This window comes from Erinaceus europaeus, chromosome 18, assembly GCF_950295315.1.
Source record: "Erinaceus europaeus chromosome 18, mEriEur2.1, whole genome shotgun sequence".
Taxonomy (NCBI): Eukaryota; Metazoa; Chordata; class Mammalia; order Eulipotyphla; family Erinaceidae; genus Erinaceus; species Erinaceus europaeus.
The window spans coordinates 814109-832500 of NC_080179.1; the positions used below are offsets into that span (position 1 = coordinate 814109).

The 18392-nt window shown below is 49.7% G+C and overlaps 1 protein-coding gene across 1 annotated transcript in view; it reads left to right on the plus strand.

Moving 5' to 3' along the window:
• The window catches only part of DNAH7 (dynein axonemal heavy chain 7), a 197201-nt gene that overhangs the window by 159736 nt on the left and 19073 nt on the right, over positions 1-18392 (plus strand). The window contains exons 53-58 of the mRNA XM_060177540.1: positions 5529-5723; positions 8220-8312; positions 10274-10450; positions 12945-13106; positions 14892-15092; positions 17488-17649. Of these exons, the coding sequence (XP_060033523.1) occupies positions 5529-5723; positions 8220-8312; positions 10274-10450; positions 12945-13106; positions 14892-15092; positions 17488-17649 (990 nt within the window). The remainder of the gene's footprint in view (positions 1-5528; positions 5724-8219; positions 8313-10273; positions 10451-12944; positions 13107-14891; positions 15093-17487; positions 17650-18392) is intronic.

Here is an 18392-nt window from a genome sequence, read left to right on the forward strand (position 1 = left end):
TGTGTTTAGGAATCATATACGCCAGAGTGTGTGACTGACTAGAGACACTGACGGTGACAGTCACAGCGACCTGTCAGTGTGTTTAGGAATCATATACGCCAGAGTGTGTGACTGACTAGAGACACTGACGGTGACAGTCACAGCGACCTGTCAGTGTGTTTAGGAATCATATACGCCAGAGTGTGTGACTGACTAGAGACACTGACGGTGACAGTCACAGCGACCTGTCAGTGTGTTTAGGAATCATATACGCCAGAGTGTGTGACTGACTAGAGACACTGACGGTGACAGTCACAGCGACCTGTCAGTGTGTTTAGGAATCATATACGCCAGAGTGTGTGACTGACTAGAGACACTGACGGTGACAGTCACAGCGACCTGTCAGTGTGTTTAGGAATCATATACGCCAGAGTGTGTGACTGACTAGAGACACTGACGGTGACAGTCACAGCGACCTGTCAGTGTGTTTAGGAATCATATACGCCAGAGTGTGTGACTGACTAGAGACACTGACGGTGACAGTCACAGCGACCTGTCAGTGTGTTTAGGAATCATATACGCCAGAGTGTGTGACTGACTAGAGACACTGACGGTGACAGTCACAGCGACCTGTCAGTGTGTTTAGGAATCATATACGCCAGAGTGTGTGACTGACTAGAGACACTGACGGTGACAGTCACAGCGACCTGTCAGTGTGTTTAGGAATCATATACGCCAGAGTGTGTGACTGACTAGAGACACTGACGGTGACAGTCACAGCGACCTGTCAGTGTGTTTAGGAATCATATACGCCAGAGTGTGTGACTGACTAGAGACACTGACGGTGACAGTCACAGCGACCTGTCAGTGTGTTTAGGAATCATATACGCCAGAGTGTGTGACTGACTAGAGACACTGACGGTGACAGTCACAGCGACCTGTCAGTGTGTTTAGGAATCATATACGCCAGAGTGTGTGACTGACTAGAGACACTGACGGTGACAGTCACAGCGACCTGTCAGTGTGTTTAGGAATCATATACGCCAGAGTGTGTGACTGACTAGAGACACTGACGGTGACAGTCACAGCGACCTGTCAGTGTGTTTAGGAATCATATACGCCAGAGTGTGTGACTGACTAGAGACACTGACGGTGACAGTCACAGCGACCTGTCAGTGTGTTTAGGAATCATATACGCCAGAGTGTGTGACTGACTAGAGACACTGACGGTGACAGTCACAGCGACCTGTCAGTGTGTTTAGGAATCATATACGCCAGAGTGTGTGACTGACTAGAGACACTGACGGTGACAGTCACAGCGACCTGTCAGTGTGTTTAGGAATCATATACGCCAGAGTGTGTGACTGACTAGAGACACTGACGGTGACAGTCACAGCGACCTGTCAGTGTGTTTAGGAATCATATACGCCAGAGTGTGTGACTGACTAGAGACACTGACGGTGACAGTCACAGCGACCTGTCAGTGTGTTTAGGAATCATATACGCCAGAGTGTGTGACTGACTAGAGACACTGACGGTGACAGTCACAGCGACCTGTCAGTGTGTTTAGGAATCATATACGCCAGAGTGTGTGACTGACTAGAGACACTGACGGTGACAGTCACAGCGACCTGTCAGTGTGTTTAGGAATCATATACGCCAGAGTGTGTGACTGACTAGAGACACTGACGGTGACAGTCACAGCGACCTGTCAGTGTGTTTAGGAATCATATACGCCAGAGTGTGTGACTGACTAGAGACACTGACGGTGACAGTCACAGCGACCTGTCAGTGTGTTTAGGAATCATATACGCCAGAGTGTGTGACTGACTAGAGACACTGACGGTGACAGTCACAGCGACCTGTCAGTGTGTTTAGGAATCATATACGCCAGAGTGTGTGACTGACTAGAGACACTGACGGTGACAGTCACAGCGACCTGTCAGTGTGTTTAGGAATCATATACGCCAGAGTGTGTGACTGACTAGAGACACTGACGGTGACAGTCACAGCGACCTGTCAGTGTGTTTAGGAATCATATACGCCAGAGTGTGTGACTGACTAGAGACACTGACGGTGACAGTCACAGCGACCTGTCAGTGTGTTTAGGAATCATATACGCCAGAGTGTGTGACTGACTAGAGACACTGACGGTGACAGTCACAGCGACCTGTCAGTGTGTTTAGGAATCATATACGCCAGAGTGTGTGACTGACTAGAGACACTGACGGTGACAGTCACAGCGACCTGTCAGTGTGTTTAGGAATCATATACGCCAGAGTGTGTGACTGACTAGAGACACTGACGGTGACAGTCACAGCGACCTGTCAGTGTGTTTAGGAATCATATACGCCAGAGTGTGTGACTGACTAGAGACACTGACGGTGACAGTCACAGCGACCTGTCAGTGTGTTTAGGAATCATATACGCCAGAGTGTGTGACTGACTAGAGACACTGACGGTGACAGTCACAGCGACCTGTCAGTGTGTTTAGGAATCATATACGCCAGAGTGTGTGACTGACTAGAGACACTGACGGTGACAGTCACAGCGACCTGTCAGTGTGTTTAGGAATCATATACGCCAGAGTGTGTGACTGACTAGAGACACCGACGGTGACAGTCACAGCGACCTGTCAGTGTGTTTAGGAATCATATACGCCAGAGTGTGTGACTGACTAGAGACACCGACGGTGACACTCACAGCGACCTATCAGTGTGTTTAGGAATCATATACGCCAGAGTGTGTGACTGACTAGAGACACCGACGGTGACAGTCACAGCGACCTATCAGTGTGTTTAGGAATCATATACGCCAGAGTGTGTGACTGACTAGAGACACCGACAGTGACAGTCACAGCGACCTATCAGTGTGTTTAGGAATCATATACGCCAGAGTGTGTAACTGACTAGAGACACTAATAATGACAGTTACACTGACGTATCAGAGCAGAGTGAAGTTTAGAGGCAGAAAATCAGGTGAGTTCACTGTGCAACTTTGACCTTCTGTATGTTTAAATTTACAGTAAATTACATATGAATCGCACAATGACGCATGAAGTCTCACTAATGTATGTATTAGTGAATCTTTATTGTATTGACATCTGCAGCAAATAAGAGTAGATAGTGTGATATTTTAAAAGAATTTTCAAGAGTTAGTCAAATACAACCATTTAGGATTAACAATACCTTTCATAACTTTTTACCACGCTTCCATTATTTAAATAACAGGAAGCATTTTAATAACAGAAATCAAACAAATAAATAAGAGTGTATTTCTAGGCTTTTCACTATGCTTCCATTATTTAAGTAACAGGAAGCATTTTATTAACAGGAATTAAACAAATAAATACACTCTTTCATACAACACTTGAGCGGTTATGCCTCCTGCTCAGCTCTGCTGGGGGCATGGTGCATGCAGACTGGGAGCTGGCAGCCTCGGGCACAGACTCTCAGCGCTGCCTCCTGGAGCTCAAGGTTTATCTGCGTCACGCAGGAGGCATTGCTGATTTCTGAAATACAGTCTTTATTCTGGAATTTCTCGCAAAAGTTTCATAGCAGAACCTCATTTTTTTACGCTTTTCCCTTTATTGGGGAAGGGGATTAATGGTTCACAGTCAACAGTCAAGCCAGTCATTGCTCCGTGTGTAGCGTCTCCCAGCTCTCCACACAACTCTCTGACCCCTGCCTCGGTCCTCCTGCCTCGGTCTTACTCCTCCATCCTGTTCCAGGACCTGAGCCCCACCCCACCGCCGACCCCAGAGTCTTTTACTTTAGTGCAATATATCAACTCCAGTCCAAGCTCTGCTCTGTGTTTTCCCTTCTGTTTTTGTTTTTCAACATTTGTCTGAGTGAGATCATCCCATATTCATCCTTCTCTTTCTGGCCGATCTCACTTCACATGATTCCTTCAAGCTCCATCCAAGATGAGGTGATGAATGTGACGTCATCATTTTTAATGGCTAAGTAGTATTCCATTCTGTATCTATACCATGACTTAGCTCAGTCACTCATCTGTTATTGGACACCTGGGTTGCTTCCAGGCTTTAGATATTAAAAATTGTGCTGCTATGAACACAGGTCTTTTTGGGTGGGTGTGTTTGGCTCCTTAGGATCTATCCACAGGAGAACTGCAGGGCTGCAGGTAGGTCCACTTCTAGCCTCCTGTGTGGTCTCCAGACTGCTCCTCATTTTTGTTACTTATTTTAAAAATCATTTTTATTAGTGATTTAATAATGATTGGCAAGATTATGGTGTAAAAGGGGTACAATTCTGTACAATTCTCATCACCAAAGTTCCATGTCCCCTCCCCTCCATTGGAAGCTTCCCTGTTCTTTATCCCTCTGGGAGCAGGGACCTAAATTCTCTATGGGGAGCAGAAGGTGGGAGTTGTGGCTTCTGTCATGGCTTCTCCGCTGGACATGGGTGTTGGCAGGTGGACCCACACCCCCAGCCTGTGTCTGTCTGTCCCTAGTGGGGCAGGGCTCTGGGGAGGGGAGGCTCCAGGACACACGGGGGAGGGCGTCTGCCCAGGGAAGTCAGGATGGCATCATGGCAGCATCTGCAGGTTGGTGGCTGAGTACGGCAGCTGGAGGGTTGACATCACACAACTGGCATCTCTGGACACAGTCTGAAGTGAAACGTGCTGAGGTCGCACTGGCTGCCTTGACTTGGTGGAGCTCTGCAGGTGTGGGATGAAATGTTCTGGGTCAGGAGAAGCATGAAAGAAAATGAGCAAAGCCCCAGAGGTCCCAGGGCTGGGAGAGATGTGGGTTTTACAGGGAATGAGGAAGGTTCCTTGTTGTCTTAGAGTTTAAGAAGGCAATGGAAGGTTATTACTATGCCCAAGTTATTGGGGAGACTGGTTTACTTCGAAAGCCCCACAGTTAGGATTTACTGGACCTCACAAGACCTCACTCCTGTGTGATCCCATTACTGCCATACTGACTCCTCTGCCTGCTTATTTCAGATAGAACGACAGAAAGAGGAAAGAGACAGACTGCAAGGGTGACGACAGCATCACTCCGCATCCTTGAGCTTCCCCTAATGCTCTGGTTCCCCAAGATGGTGCTGTGGCTTGAACCCAAAACTATAGGTGACAAGGTGTAAGCTCCTTAGGGTCAGCTAACTCCTGGCCCTCATTATGTCTCCCTCCGTGTGTTTTATGAAGAGAGAGAGAGAGAGAGAGAGAGAAGGTGTGGTAAGTCAATGGCTTTCTGTTCTTACAATTTTTAAAACTAACAGTACTCCAGAAGGTCATTTTGAAAAACACAGACCTACACAGGAGATATTCAGAGTTTCAGTCTTAAGTTGGCAATGTTGAAGAAAAGGGCCAAAGAGCAGCGAACTGAGATGGGGACATTCTGGCAGCTCGCTAGAGTGGGTGTTCTGGTTTCTTTTGGGCAAACATTAGCCTTGTGACCTAGCAAGTCTGGCAGGAGGTATGGCTGGAACCTGAACGCTGGCTGCCGGCTCTTTTTAAATACTTGTGAGTGCACTGTGTTTGAGACGAACTCACTCTGACTCTTCACGCCGTCTGACTTCCCAAAGATTAATAAGGCCGAGTGGAGATTTCTGCTAACTGGTGGCATCGGGCTGGATAACCCTTACGCCAACCCCTGCACCTGGCTTCCTCAGAAGTCCTGGGATGAAATCTGTCGGCTAGATGACCTGCACGGCTTCAGGACCATCCGCAAAGAGTTCGTGAACTTGAAGGATGGGTGGAAGAAAGTGTATGACAGTCTGGTAAGTTCATGACCATTTGCTCTTTTTTAAATTTTTTATTTATAAAAAGGAAACACTGACAAAAACCATAGGATAGAGAGGTACAACTCCACACAGTTCCCACCACCAGAACTCCGTATCCCACCCCCTTCCCTGATAGCTTTCCTATTCTCTATCCCTCTGGGAGCATGGACCCAGGGTCACTGTGGGATGCAGAAGGTGGGAGGTCTGGCTTCTGTAACTGCTTCCCCGCTGCACATGGGTGTTGACAGGTCAAACCATACTCCCAGCCTGTCTCTCTCTTTCCCTAGTGGGGCAGGGCTCTGGGGAAGCGGAGCTCCAGGACACATTGGTGGGGTCCACGTGCGTATCAGGCTCAGGCAAACAAAACAAAACAAAATAAAACAAAACAAAAACACTAGTATAGCCACGGACCCTTTGGAATATAACTAAAATATGCCTACTAGCTATCTACAAAGCGAGACCCCCCCCCCCGCCCCCAACACTTCATCTGCACTATTCCAGCCTTTAGGTCCATGATTGGTCAGCAATTTGTTTGGCTTTGTATGTTAACCCTCTAACCATGCTCTTAACCCCGCTGTCTGTAAGCAGAGAAAGCGGCATGAAACAGTGTCCCTGTCTTGGGATGAAAGCGAGACTTGAGCTTTGAACAACTGGCCAGGTGTTGTTATATCATCATATGATTATCCTCACCTTGTAAGGCTGCAGCTGGAGTTGCGCATTCAGACTCCCTGGCGTTTGTGAGAACTTGACCTGCATGGTGCTTTAACAGAGCCTGAGTAGCCGGGCCGGGGGTCTGCTTATCCCCTCCTCCTCCTCCCCCTCCTCCTCCTCCTCCCTTGTCCTCTTCCTCTCCTCCTCCTCCTCTCCTCTTCTCCTCCTCCTCCTCCTCCTCCCCCCTCCTCCTTCTCCTCATTCTCTTTCTTCTCCTCCTCTTCCTTCTTAAGAGAGAGAGAGAGATTCCAGAACCTTATGGTTCCACTGCCCCCAGGATGAATTTGTATTCACTTTAATAGATGTATATATAAGGACACAGACACGTGCATGAAGAGAGGGAGAGAATCCTCAACGTTGCCTCGCTGTCTTTGGAGCTGCCCCTGGTACCGTGGTGCTCTCCTGGGGGTGCTGGGGCTTGGACCTGGGGCTTGGCAGTCAGTAAGGTACATACCCTCCTTGCCAAGCTATCTTTCAGTCCACTATTTTATTTGTTTCTTGTGTCATCAGCAGGGCCTGTGGCTCCAGGTCAGTTTCCTTTTTTAGAGAGAGAGAGAGAGAGAGAGAGAGAGGGAAGGGAGAGAGAAAGATGCTATGGCCCCCAAGTTTCTCCAGTATGGTGGGGACCAGGCTCAAACTTGAGTCGTGTTCAGGGCAAAGCAGACACACTATCCAGGTGAGGTAGCTTTGCCAGGCCCTGAATTTAATTTTTTTAATTGTTTATTTGTTTTTATGAGAAGGTGAGAGAGAGAGCAGAGCAAGACTCTGGCAGCTGGGATCCAGGGACCTTCTTGGACCTCATGCAAGTCAGGTGCTCTGCCCAGCAACGAGTTACTGTTAGACTTTGAAATCATAGAAGCCGGTGAGTTAAAATTTTACAAAGCAGCTATTATTTCTGTGGATTTTATTCGATTTTATATTTTATTTTTGCCAGAGCACTGCTGATCCCTGGCTTACGGCAGTTCTGGGTGATTACTGGGCACCGGTGCCTATGCCAGGAACCTGTCACTCCCAGCAACCGCCTTTCCTTTTCCACTCCGCTTTTCTTTGCCATCAGGGTTGTGCCGGGCCAGCACTGCTCTGCTGCTTGTGACGCTTCCTCCCTTGCAGGTGGAGACCGGGGGCCTGGGCCCTGCGCCTGGTGGCGGTGTGTTCCGCTGGCGGGCCTGCCCTTCTTGGGTCTTTTCCCAGCACCCTCTCTCCTGACTTCACGTCGCTCACCAGTGTGCTCCAATACCCTTTTGTTATTAAAAAGTCCCAAAGAAGAAAAAACAGTGCAAGGCTCTCCTTTTGCAGTAAATATTCTTTTATAAATAAGATTAGTTGGTTTTAAAAAATACCTTCAGAGTAATAATGAGAAAAGCTCCATGTACATGTTGATCTTGTTCATAATTGGGGTCCTTTTTTATTTTGATCTATTTCTTTATGAGAAAGATAGAAGGAGAGAGAGACAGAACCAGACATCACTCTGGTATGTGTGTTGCCGGGGATTGAACTCGGGACCCCATGCCTGGGAGGGAGTCCAGTGCTATATCCACCACGCCACCTCCCGGGCCACGGGGAGTCCTTCTGATTCTCAGTGTTCAGCCTGGGACTCGCCTGCTTCGTTCTTAATTTTATTCCTCTGTGCTCCCTCGCTTCACAATCTGTCCCAACCCAGTATAAGTCTTCTTGAGTTTATTTAGTCACTGTGTTTTCTCTAAAAACCAGTTTACAGGTCAAAACCATGTTCTTAGAGACAGTCCCAGAAAAAACACTGAATTCTGTTCTCTGTAATTGTAGGAGCCACACCATGAAAGTTTTCCCGAGGAATGGGAGGATAAAACTAGTGAGTTCCAAAGGATGCTTGTTATTCGTTGCTTGAGGCCTGACAAGGTAAGTCAGGGCTTGCACTCGGTCTCTGTTCTCTTATCTCCACAGGCCTGTCAAAGGGCACTGTGGCTGGGGTGGAGAGGCCTGAGGGAAGTGACCCTGCTTCCTTCTGACTCAACCATCTCCCTGAAGCCGGTGTCTTTGCTAAAACGACAAGAGCTACGAATTGGTCAGACTGTGTTTTTATAGTCAAAGGCAAGACTTGAGGATTCTTTCTTTTGTCTGTTCTTCTCGTTGCCAGTGGGCTAGCACAACAGAGACGGTATTGGCCTTTCAAGCACGCAGTCCCTTTGTTCCCTGAGTTCATTCACAAAGGGCTGTACAACTCTCACCTTCCTCCTAGGTTACCTCACTCAACATGATTCCTTCCAGCTCCATCCACTGTGTCGTCAGAAATATTATTATTATTAATGCCTTTTATCGTAGGGCCTCAGTGCCTGCACTACAAATCTACTGTTCCTAGTGGCCACTTTTTCCTATTTTTTGGATGGGACAGAGAGAAATGGAGAGAGGAGGGGAAGACAGAGATGGGGAGAGACAGACAGACACCTGCAGACCTGCTTCACCGCCTGTGAAGCGACTCCCCTGCAGGTGGGGAGCCGGGGGCTCGAACCAGGATCCTTATGCTGGTCCTTGCACTTCGTTCTATGTGTGCTTAACCCGCTGCGTCACCGCCCGGCCCCCAGTGACATACTTTTTATTTTTGCTGTTCATGAGGTATGAGGAGAGCAAGTGCACTGCAGCTCTGGCATATGGAGGCGCTGGACATCAGAGTGGACGCTTCCAGACCCAGCTTGTTTCCCACACCGGCTGTCTCCTCCCTGGACGGCGTCACATTGGGGGGGGAGGGGAGGAGGCTCCTTCCCCTTCTGTCACCTCAGAACCATCTAGACTTAAGATCACAAATACGGGAGTCGGGCGGTAGCACAGCGGGTTAAGTGCACGTGGCGTAAAGCGCAAGGACCGGTGTAAGGATCCCCGGCTCCCCACTGGCAGGGGGGTTGCCTCTTTAAAAAAAAAAAATCCATAAATAACTGACTATTGCTCCAGTTTAGAAAAATGGTAAGCTCACTAAGTCACCATGAAAAAAAAAAGGTGAATCTGCATTATTGCATTCTTTTAGACCGTAATCCTTTACAATGCTTTATTGATAAGAATGAATGCATCCAGTGGGTCAGTACTTACATGAAGAGTGTTTTAAGTCCCTTTACAAATCAAAGAGCCTCTGGCAACAGTTCCCCACTTCTCAACCCTGAGCAAATTAATAAGCTTTCAATAAGAATCTTGTCAAATCGAAACCGACGCTTTCCTCAGACTCGGTAGAAAGCCTACAGGAATCTGCAGTACCTAGAAAATCCATCAGGAAAGTCAGACCACACACACACACACACACACACTTCTTTCCTTCCTCTGGGGAGATGGTTGCCTAAGTCAGTCTGTGACTTCTGATACCCACAGATTTCGTTTTAAAGGCCCAGCACTGGTGCAGTGAGCTCACAGGCCACGCCCAGTTCTGCTGCCCGTGGACTGACTGGCTCCTGAAGCTTCCTCCACCTTTGAGTGCTGGTGCCACCCACCACCATCTTTCATTATCTAAATTGTGCTTGTTTTCATTTATTTATTGGCTTTCCATAGGACAGAGAGAAATCGAGAGGGAAGGGGGAGATAGAGAGGCAGAGAGACACCTGCAGCCCTGCTTCACCACTTGCAAAGCTTTTTCCCCCTGCAGGTGGGGACCAGGGGCTTGAACCCAGGTCCTGGTGCAGTGTGATGTGTGCGCTCAACCAGGTGGGCCACCACCCGGCCCCAACAATATATAGCTTTTCCACCACAATTTGTTTTCCACTCTCCACCAGCAGTCTAACCTCCGGGGACCATCTGGCATTAAAATGCCGTTGAATCTGAATGTCTGAAGACTCGCGGCAGACTCTGAATGGTCCTCGCACGTGCTTTTGCTCCCCTAGGTGATCCCCATGCTGCAGGAGTTTATCGTCAACCGGCTGGGGCGCCCCTACATTGAGCCGCCTCCCTTCGACTTGTCCAAGGCCTTTGGGGACAGCAACTGCTGTGCTCCCCTCATCTTTGTGCTCTCCCCCGGGGCCGACCCCATGGCCGCCCTGCTAAAATTTGCCGATGACCAGGTATGTTAAATCAGACTCGGTTACCTGACATTATCTGCTTTTTCTTTTCTTTCCTTCCTTTATCTGTGACCTAATACTGATTAACAACATTGCAGGGCAGTAGGGCACAACTCCACACACTCCCAGCACCGGGGCTCTGGATCCCCAGGCCCTGCGTTGGAAGCTCCAACAGGTCTCCTAAGGTTGCAGATATGAGTTCATCATTATTTCTACAACTATCTGTCTATATCTGCCCTTATCTCTTCTTCTTCTTAAAAAAAATTTTTACCTATAAAGTGGAAACACTGACAAGACCATAGGATAAGAGGGGTACAACTCCACACAGAGTTGTCCCCACCACCAGAGCTCCGTATCCCCTCCCCTTCCTGATAGCTTTCCTATTCTCTATCCTCTGGGAGTATGGCCCCATCTTCTCTTTCTTCTCAAGCCACACCTACAGCTATTACTACATCTGAATGTCCCTCCTTTTTCCTCTTCTCTCTCTGGGTCCTGATGGAGCTGGAGTTCAGAGCCCTCAGGGCATCTTCCCCTGACATTTCTCTCCCTCTGGGAGCAGGGACCCCAATTCTTTATGGGGAGCAGCAGGTGGGAGTTCTGGCTTCTGTCATTGCTTCCCCGCTGGACATGGGCATTGGCAGGTGGATCCACACCCCCAGCCTGTCTCTCTCTTTCCCTAGTGGGGGAGGGCTCTGGGGAGGTGGGATCCCAGGACACATGGTGAGGGTGTCTGCCCAGGGAAGTATATTATTATTATTATTTTATTATTATTATTATTTTGCCTCCAGGGTTATCTCTGGGGCTCAGAGGCTCCTGGAGGCTATTTATTCCTTTTTGTTGCCCTTGTTGTTTGTTGTTGTTGTGATTGTCATTGTTCATTGCTGTCATTGTTGTTGCATGAGACAGAGAAATTAAGTCCCATTCCCCACCTGCAGGGGATCCTTCACAAATGGTGAAGAAGCAGGGCTGCAGGTGTCTCTCTATCTCCCCCTTCCCTCTAGATTTCTGGTGGTCTCTACCCCATAAATAAAGATAATAAAAGTAAATTTTAAAAAGACAGAGAGAAATTGAGAGAGGAGGGGAAGAAAGAGAGGGGGAGACAAAGGTAAACACCTGCTCAAACCGGGGTCGTTAAGCAGGTCCTTGTGCTTCTCACCATGTGCACTGAGCCTGACCCGTGATAGTGTTTCTAAAGTAGTCCCTGTAACTGAAGTCCTAGGGATGATTGGACACTAAGATTTTATCAGTTGGGGGATTCCCGACGTTGACAGAGCCTGAGGAAATATCCTGTCGCAGCAATATCGGCACTAGAAATGACTTCTCACCAAATCATAAAGCCAGAGATTGGCTGTAAGGGGAATGTGCCTTTTGTGGGCGGGCCACGGGGGATCTCTGTGACACCGTCTGCACAGCGCGCGGCCTGAGTTGAGCTAATGTTTCTGGTCAGCACCAGGAGCCCGCGAGAGCCTCCCTCACCCTGCGCCTCCTCCCAGTCTCTATAGGAAGGTTGTTGCCCTCCCACAGCAATTCTGTTCCTGCCACCTTGCCAGTCAGAGTGCATTCAAAGAGGCATGTCTCTAGGCTTCAGGAGTCACGAGGTGTGTCTACCACAAATGTTCTTAAGCAGACAGATGGCTGGACGATCTCCACTTGCTCCCCCCTTGGTCTAGTGAGAGTAACGTTTCCCTGCTTCATGCAGATGTTTCTAGAACCATCACCATCTTCCTTGTTTCTCCCCCCGCACACACAGCACGTGTTCTATGTCGTATGTTTGATATACAGAATTTGTGTACATGCAGACTTACACATATGTTTACACATTTTAGCAGGTCCTGTCAGTCTATGTGGGATTCAACCTCTCCAAGGCATAGTATCTCCTTGGCATCTCCTAGTTTCTTTATTTCCTTTCTTTCTCTCTCTCTTTCTTTCTTTCTTTCTTTCTCTCTCTCTCTCTTTCTTTCTTTCTTTCTTTCTTTCTGACTAGAGACAGATAAATTGAGAGGGGGAGGGGGAGCTAGAGAGGGAGAGAGACAGAGAGACACCTGCAGCCCTGCTCCACCACTCGTGAAGCTTCCCCTCTGCAGGTGGGTCTGGGGACTTGAACCCGGGCCCTTGTGCACTGTGGTGTGTGTGCTCAGCCAGGTGCGCCACTGCCTGCCTGCCCCCCGCAGCTCCTCTTAATCCCTCGTCCCACGTTACAAAATGTGGCTATTCTCTGGCCGCTATATGTGCAGTGTGGTGTTGGCATTTGATGGAGATCCCCACTGTCCTGAGACCCCAGCAACATCTCTCTCCATCATTGGGGCCGTGTTCTGTGTGAACGGACAAGCTCTCGCTGGACTCTTACTCGGAGCGAGTTTCTTAGGGCGAGGGTCTGGACCTTTGAGGGTGCCGCAACATTCAGGTTAATACATTGCCTGTTGATGTTTCCTGCAATGACACTGACGACTCTTCCAAATGTGGCTCCAACTCCCGGCATCACTGTCCCCACACGCAGGGGTACGGAGGGTCGAAGCTGAGCTCTCTGTCTCTTGGCCAAGGCCAAGGGCCCATCGCCATGAGGATGTTAGAGAAAGCTGTCAAAGAAGGGACGTGGGTTGTGCTTCAAAATTGTCACCTCGCCACCTCTTGGATGCCAACCCTCGAGAAAGTCTGCGAGGTAAGGGTGCACGTTTATTTTCACCAGACCACGTTCTCTCCTGGGCACTGATAGGTGTGTGACCTCATAGCCCCTCGCCTGTCCTCTGACTGGGAGGCTGCAGGCAGCGGTGTGGCTGAATGAGTACCGGGGAGATGCCTGGGCACTGGGGGCGGAGCAGAATGGGCCGTCAGCCCCAACTCCTTTAAAAGCGAGGCATGTTCAATGAGTGAGAACTCACCTTAGTCCAGAGGGCCAGCCTCAGTGTGGAGCAGAGCACTGGTGGGAAGAGGCACAGGTGGGCGGAGGGCACAGGTGGGCGGAGGCCACAGGTGGGCAGAGGGCACAGGTGGGCAGAGGCAGAGGGCACAGGTGGACAAAAGGCACAGATGGACGGAGGGCACAGGTGGGCTAGGCAGAGGGCACAGGTGGACTGTCTGTCTCATGGTCTGTCCGTCTGTCGGGCACCCTACCCCCTGTTAAGTAGTGTTGTGTGAGCCACCCATCAGAGAAGCACGTAAGAGAGGGAGCGGGCCCAGAAGAGCGGCCCCGAGGCCCAGGACTCAGGGTGCTCTGGTCAAAGGGTAACTCAGAGGAAAAATAACGCCCTCGGTCCTGCGGTTGTTGATGCTATGGCACCTCCCTGCGTTACGGAAGTGCTTCTTTGGGGTCAGGCCGTGGCGCACCTGGTTGAGCGCACACATCACAGGGCACAAGGACCAGGGTTCAAGCCCCTGGCCCCCACCTGCAGGGGGAAGCCTCACAAGTGGTGAAGCAGGGCTGCAGGGGTCTCTCTGTCTCTCTCCCTCTCTCTCGCCTCCTTCTCTCTCAACTTCTCTCTGTCTCCAGCCAATAATAAATAAATACTTTAAAAAAGAAACAAAAGCTTGCAAAAAAGAGAGGTAAATGTGCAATGTATAGAGTGCGGACAGCACTGACACGGGCAGGCGGGCAGGGAGAGGACTGAGGACATGAGGAGAGCGCGCGCAGAGGTGAGGAGTCGTTCCTGGCTGTCCCGCCCTGCCCAGCGCTGACCTGCCGAGTGGTGTGTCTCAGTGCTTCAGGGCATATCTGCACTCGCATTTTAAAATGCTTCCCTTCTTTCCATCCTCACTCAGTATTCTTTCAATTTAGTATCTTTCTGATTCTCACAACTTAACTACAGCAAGAAGAGATTATTACTAGCCTGGTTTTAAGGCAAATGACTTTATTTCTTTCTCTCTTTCTTTCTTTCTTTCTTTTCCCACCAGGAGTTATTGTTGGGGTTAGGTGCCTGCACCATGAATCCACCACTCTGACAGCCATTATATTTATTTATTTATTTATTTATTTTTACTTTTAATATGATAGGACAGAGAGAAATTGAGAGGGGAGAGGAGACAGAAAGAGAGAGGGAGAGAGACGCCTGCAGCCCTGCTTTACCACTCGTGAAGCTCCCCCCACGCCCCGCAGGTGGAGACCCAGGCTTAAACCCAGGTCCTTGCACATGGTGACATTACATTTAACCAAGTGTGCCACTGCCCAGCACCCGAGAATCACCTTCTATAAGTATCTCAATGAAGATCTGAGACTGGGGGGAGGGTCTCAAAGTCCAACTCTGAGTAAATCATGTATCTGTAAGGCTTACAATAGTTCGATTTAATTCTACCCATGGCGTGGCATTGCCTGGGGCCTTCTCCTCGACCCGCTCCCCAAGTCCTGCCGTGACCTGCAGGAGAGACTGTTCAGAATGCTCCCCCCACGTGTGCAGACGGCCGGGAGACGCGTCTTGGATCATGTGTGCCCGTCGCATCTCATTTCTTTCAGGAGCTGAGTCCAGAAGCGACCCACCCCGATTTCCGACTCTGGCTGACAAGTTACCCGTCACCGAACTTCCCTGTGTCCGTCCTGCAGAACGGGGTGAAGATGACCAACGAGGCGCCGAAGGGCCTGCGGGCCAACATCATCCGGTCCTATCTCATGGACCCCATCTCCGACCCCGAGTTCTTCGGCAGCTGCCGGAAGCCGGTCAGTGGCGGCTGAGTCTCGGCCCCCGGGGCCCCTCTGGGCAGGGCGTGTGTGCGCGGGAAGGACTGCAGGCCAGACCGGCCCCTGGCCCGAGAGCTCGGCTCGGTTCCCTGCTCACGGGCTGCGCCGGGTCAGCTGCATTCATGGCTCGTGTTCAGCCCCCCGCCAGCCTCCCTCCTGCTCAGCTGAGACCGGACAGTGGGATGCCATTTCCAGTGTAGCCTGCTGTTAGGAAAGTCAGCCGTGAGCCATTCCGAGCACAGATCCGCGAGGGCGAGAATGTCGTTTCAGGATGTTAGCGAGCCCTATCTTTAGCTCAAACCGTGAAAAGACTTCCTCCATGTAACTGTGATGAGAAGCAGAACACAGGAAGCCCCACTGAGTTCATTGTTGCAATTCTGTACAGCGCTGAGTGTCTTTGGCCTAAAATTGTTCCACAGTGTGTCACCATAATTAAAAGTGGAAGAATCTTTTTTTTTTTTTAAATAAGAGTTGTGGACCCTGTTAAGTTTTTTTTTTTTTTATTAAAGTTCACATTCAGAATGTTTTAAGTACACACCAGAAGAATACATTAACAATGAAGAAGTGATTTCATTCAACAAATCTTGGGGGAGGGGCTGGCAACGGCCCACCTGGTTAAGCGCTCACATTACAGTGTGCCAGGACCCAGGTTCAAGCCCCACATCCCCACCTGCAGGGGGGAAGCGACTCTCTATCTCCCCTACCCTCTCAACTTCCACCTGTCCTGTCAAATAAAAATAGAGAAAAAATACATGATGAGGATGACGGTGACCCCTCAGGCCTTCTAGTGTGAGCTCTCCAGAGCGCTTTGTGCCAATCCAAGGACTCAGCGCTTTCTGAAGTGTTCTGACCTTTGCTGCGTGAGGCCCAGATCACCACGTGGAGCAGGGGAGTTCCAGCCGCTGCGTCCTGTTCAGCTCCTGTCCTCTGAGCAGAAGTGGCCTGAGAATAGATTGGGAACATCCACACACGCTCACACACGATCACACACGCTCACACACGCTCACACACACATGGAGATGGAACATGTGAGTGGGACCCCTCCACATGTGCTCTGCATGACAGCCTGCAGCTTCAGCCTGCCTGCCAGGATTGCTAGTCATTCTCCTCCCCGCCTCTTCCTTCTCCTCCTCCTCTCCCTCCTTTTCCTCCTCCTCCTCCTCCTTTCTCTTCTCCTCCTCCTCTTCCTCCTTGTTCTTCTCCTCCTCCTCCTCGTCCTTCTCATTCTATACTGGGTGCCCCTTCTACAGAGAGAAAGAGAACCCTGACCACACGTGATATCCCATGTGCTACTTTTTCTCGATTCTCTGACACATACCTGAAATAGTTTCAGACCCAACATGGTGAGTTTCTTCTCTCCCACCTCTCTAGCGAAATTAATGATATGATGCTCTTACCCCTGACTCTTCTATTTTTAAAATTTTATTTATTATTAGGGATATTGAGAGGGGCAGGGGAGGTAGAGAGGGAGAGAGACAGACACCTGCAGCCCTGCTTCACCACTCGTGAAGCTCTCTCCTTGCAGGTGGGGACCAGAGGCTTGAACCCGGGTCCTTGCGCACTGTGGCGAGTGCATTCAACCTGGTGCGCCACCACCCGGCCCCCCCTTCCTCTGATTCCATAGGGGAAGCTTTCTTCCCTCCTTGTACAGAGCCTTACGCAAACTCCTACCTCACGACTTTCCTGGTTCTTGTCAGGCAGCAGGGCTGTTTGAAAAGCTGAGTTCAGATTTGATCTCCAAGTGAGAAACCGCAGTACAGTCTAGTGACCAACACTTCACATGCTGTTACCGAAAAGTTGCCAGAAACATGTGGGTGGCCACTCAGCTTCCATCAGAAAGTCCTTCTTGAAGACCTGCCCAGCACCTTTGAGTCTTTCCTTCCGAGAATTCCTTCCTTCCTGACGCAGCTTCCAGAATCCTGCAGCGTGACGTGAAACTAGACAGCTCAACCAGGCTCTGAAAACCACAAGACACACAGTCATTTGCACTAACTGAACATGCCTACAAATGGAGACATATATTTATATATATGCAAGTATACATTTGCTTAAATAACCTGCAGAAACACATTCACTCTGTGTAAGTTATACTTAGAGGCGGATATATTTACAAGCAAAGGAAATCAACTATTTTCACTTTTAAAAAAATTTAATTTTATAAAATGGAAAAATCGAGGAGACCATAGGCTAAGAGGGGTGCAACTCCACACAGCTCCCACCCCCGGAGCTCCGTATCCCACCCCTCCCTTGAAGCGTCCCTGTTGGTTATTCCTCTGGGAGCATGGACCCAGGGTCCCTGTGGGGTGCTCATTCTCAAAACAGCACAGCGCCGGAGGAATGACGGGCCGGCCGGCACTGTCTCTTCCGGTTGCAGGAGGAATTCAAGAAGCTGCTGTACGGCCTCTGCTTCTTTCACGCTTTGGTACAAGAGAGACGCAAATTCGGGCCCCTGGGCTGGAACATCCCCTACGAGTTCAACGAGACGGACCTGAGGATCAGCGCGCAGCAGCTGCACATGTTCCTGAACCAGTACGAGGTAGGCGCCCTGAGGCCGCGGCCACACGCTGCCTGATGTCTGCTCTGTACGATCAGCCCAGGAAACGTCCGTCTGTCCTGACGGCGGCGTCCTGGGCGCCCCGGCGGGTGGTGAGGGTGTCCTGACTTATCGGGAGCCTCCGTGCCACCATTCATCACACAAGTGGATGGATGGATGCCTGGGAACTGAAAACTGCTCATGTTTTCATGTAGTGACTTAGAAGAGGAGCTGAGACAACTACAAACTAACCAATGATCACACAGATCACAGTGAGCAAGGACCCGGGTTCAAGACCCTGGTCCCCACCTTCAGGGGAACAGTTTTCTGAGCGGTGAAGCTGAGCTGCAGGTGTCTGTCTGTCTCTCTCCTTTTCTCTGTCCCCTGACCTCTCGATATCTGGCTGTCTCTATCCAATAAATAAAGATTTAAAAAATGAGTCTTTCCCCAAAATAAATAAATAAATAAAGTTTCAAAATGGAAAGAAAGAAAAAAAAAACAGACTAATTCCCTTCTGTTTTGGAGCAAGAATATCTTTAGAGAAATGTCATTTATACTCTGATTCCAGAGTTTGGGCCATCTGTGAAGAAAGAAAATAAACAAAAACCAGACTATGTCAGCCCTTGATGTTAAGCTAAAGTGTAGATTCTAGGAAGAGCCTGATGTCATGTCAACCACATCTTAGCCCTCAGATTCTCATATATACACGTGTCCACGCGCGTGCACACACACACACTCACACACAC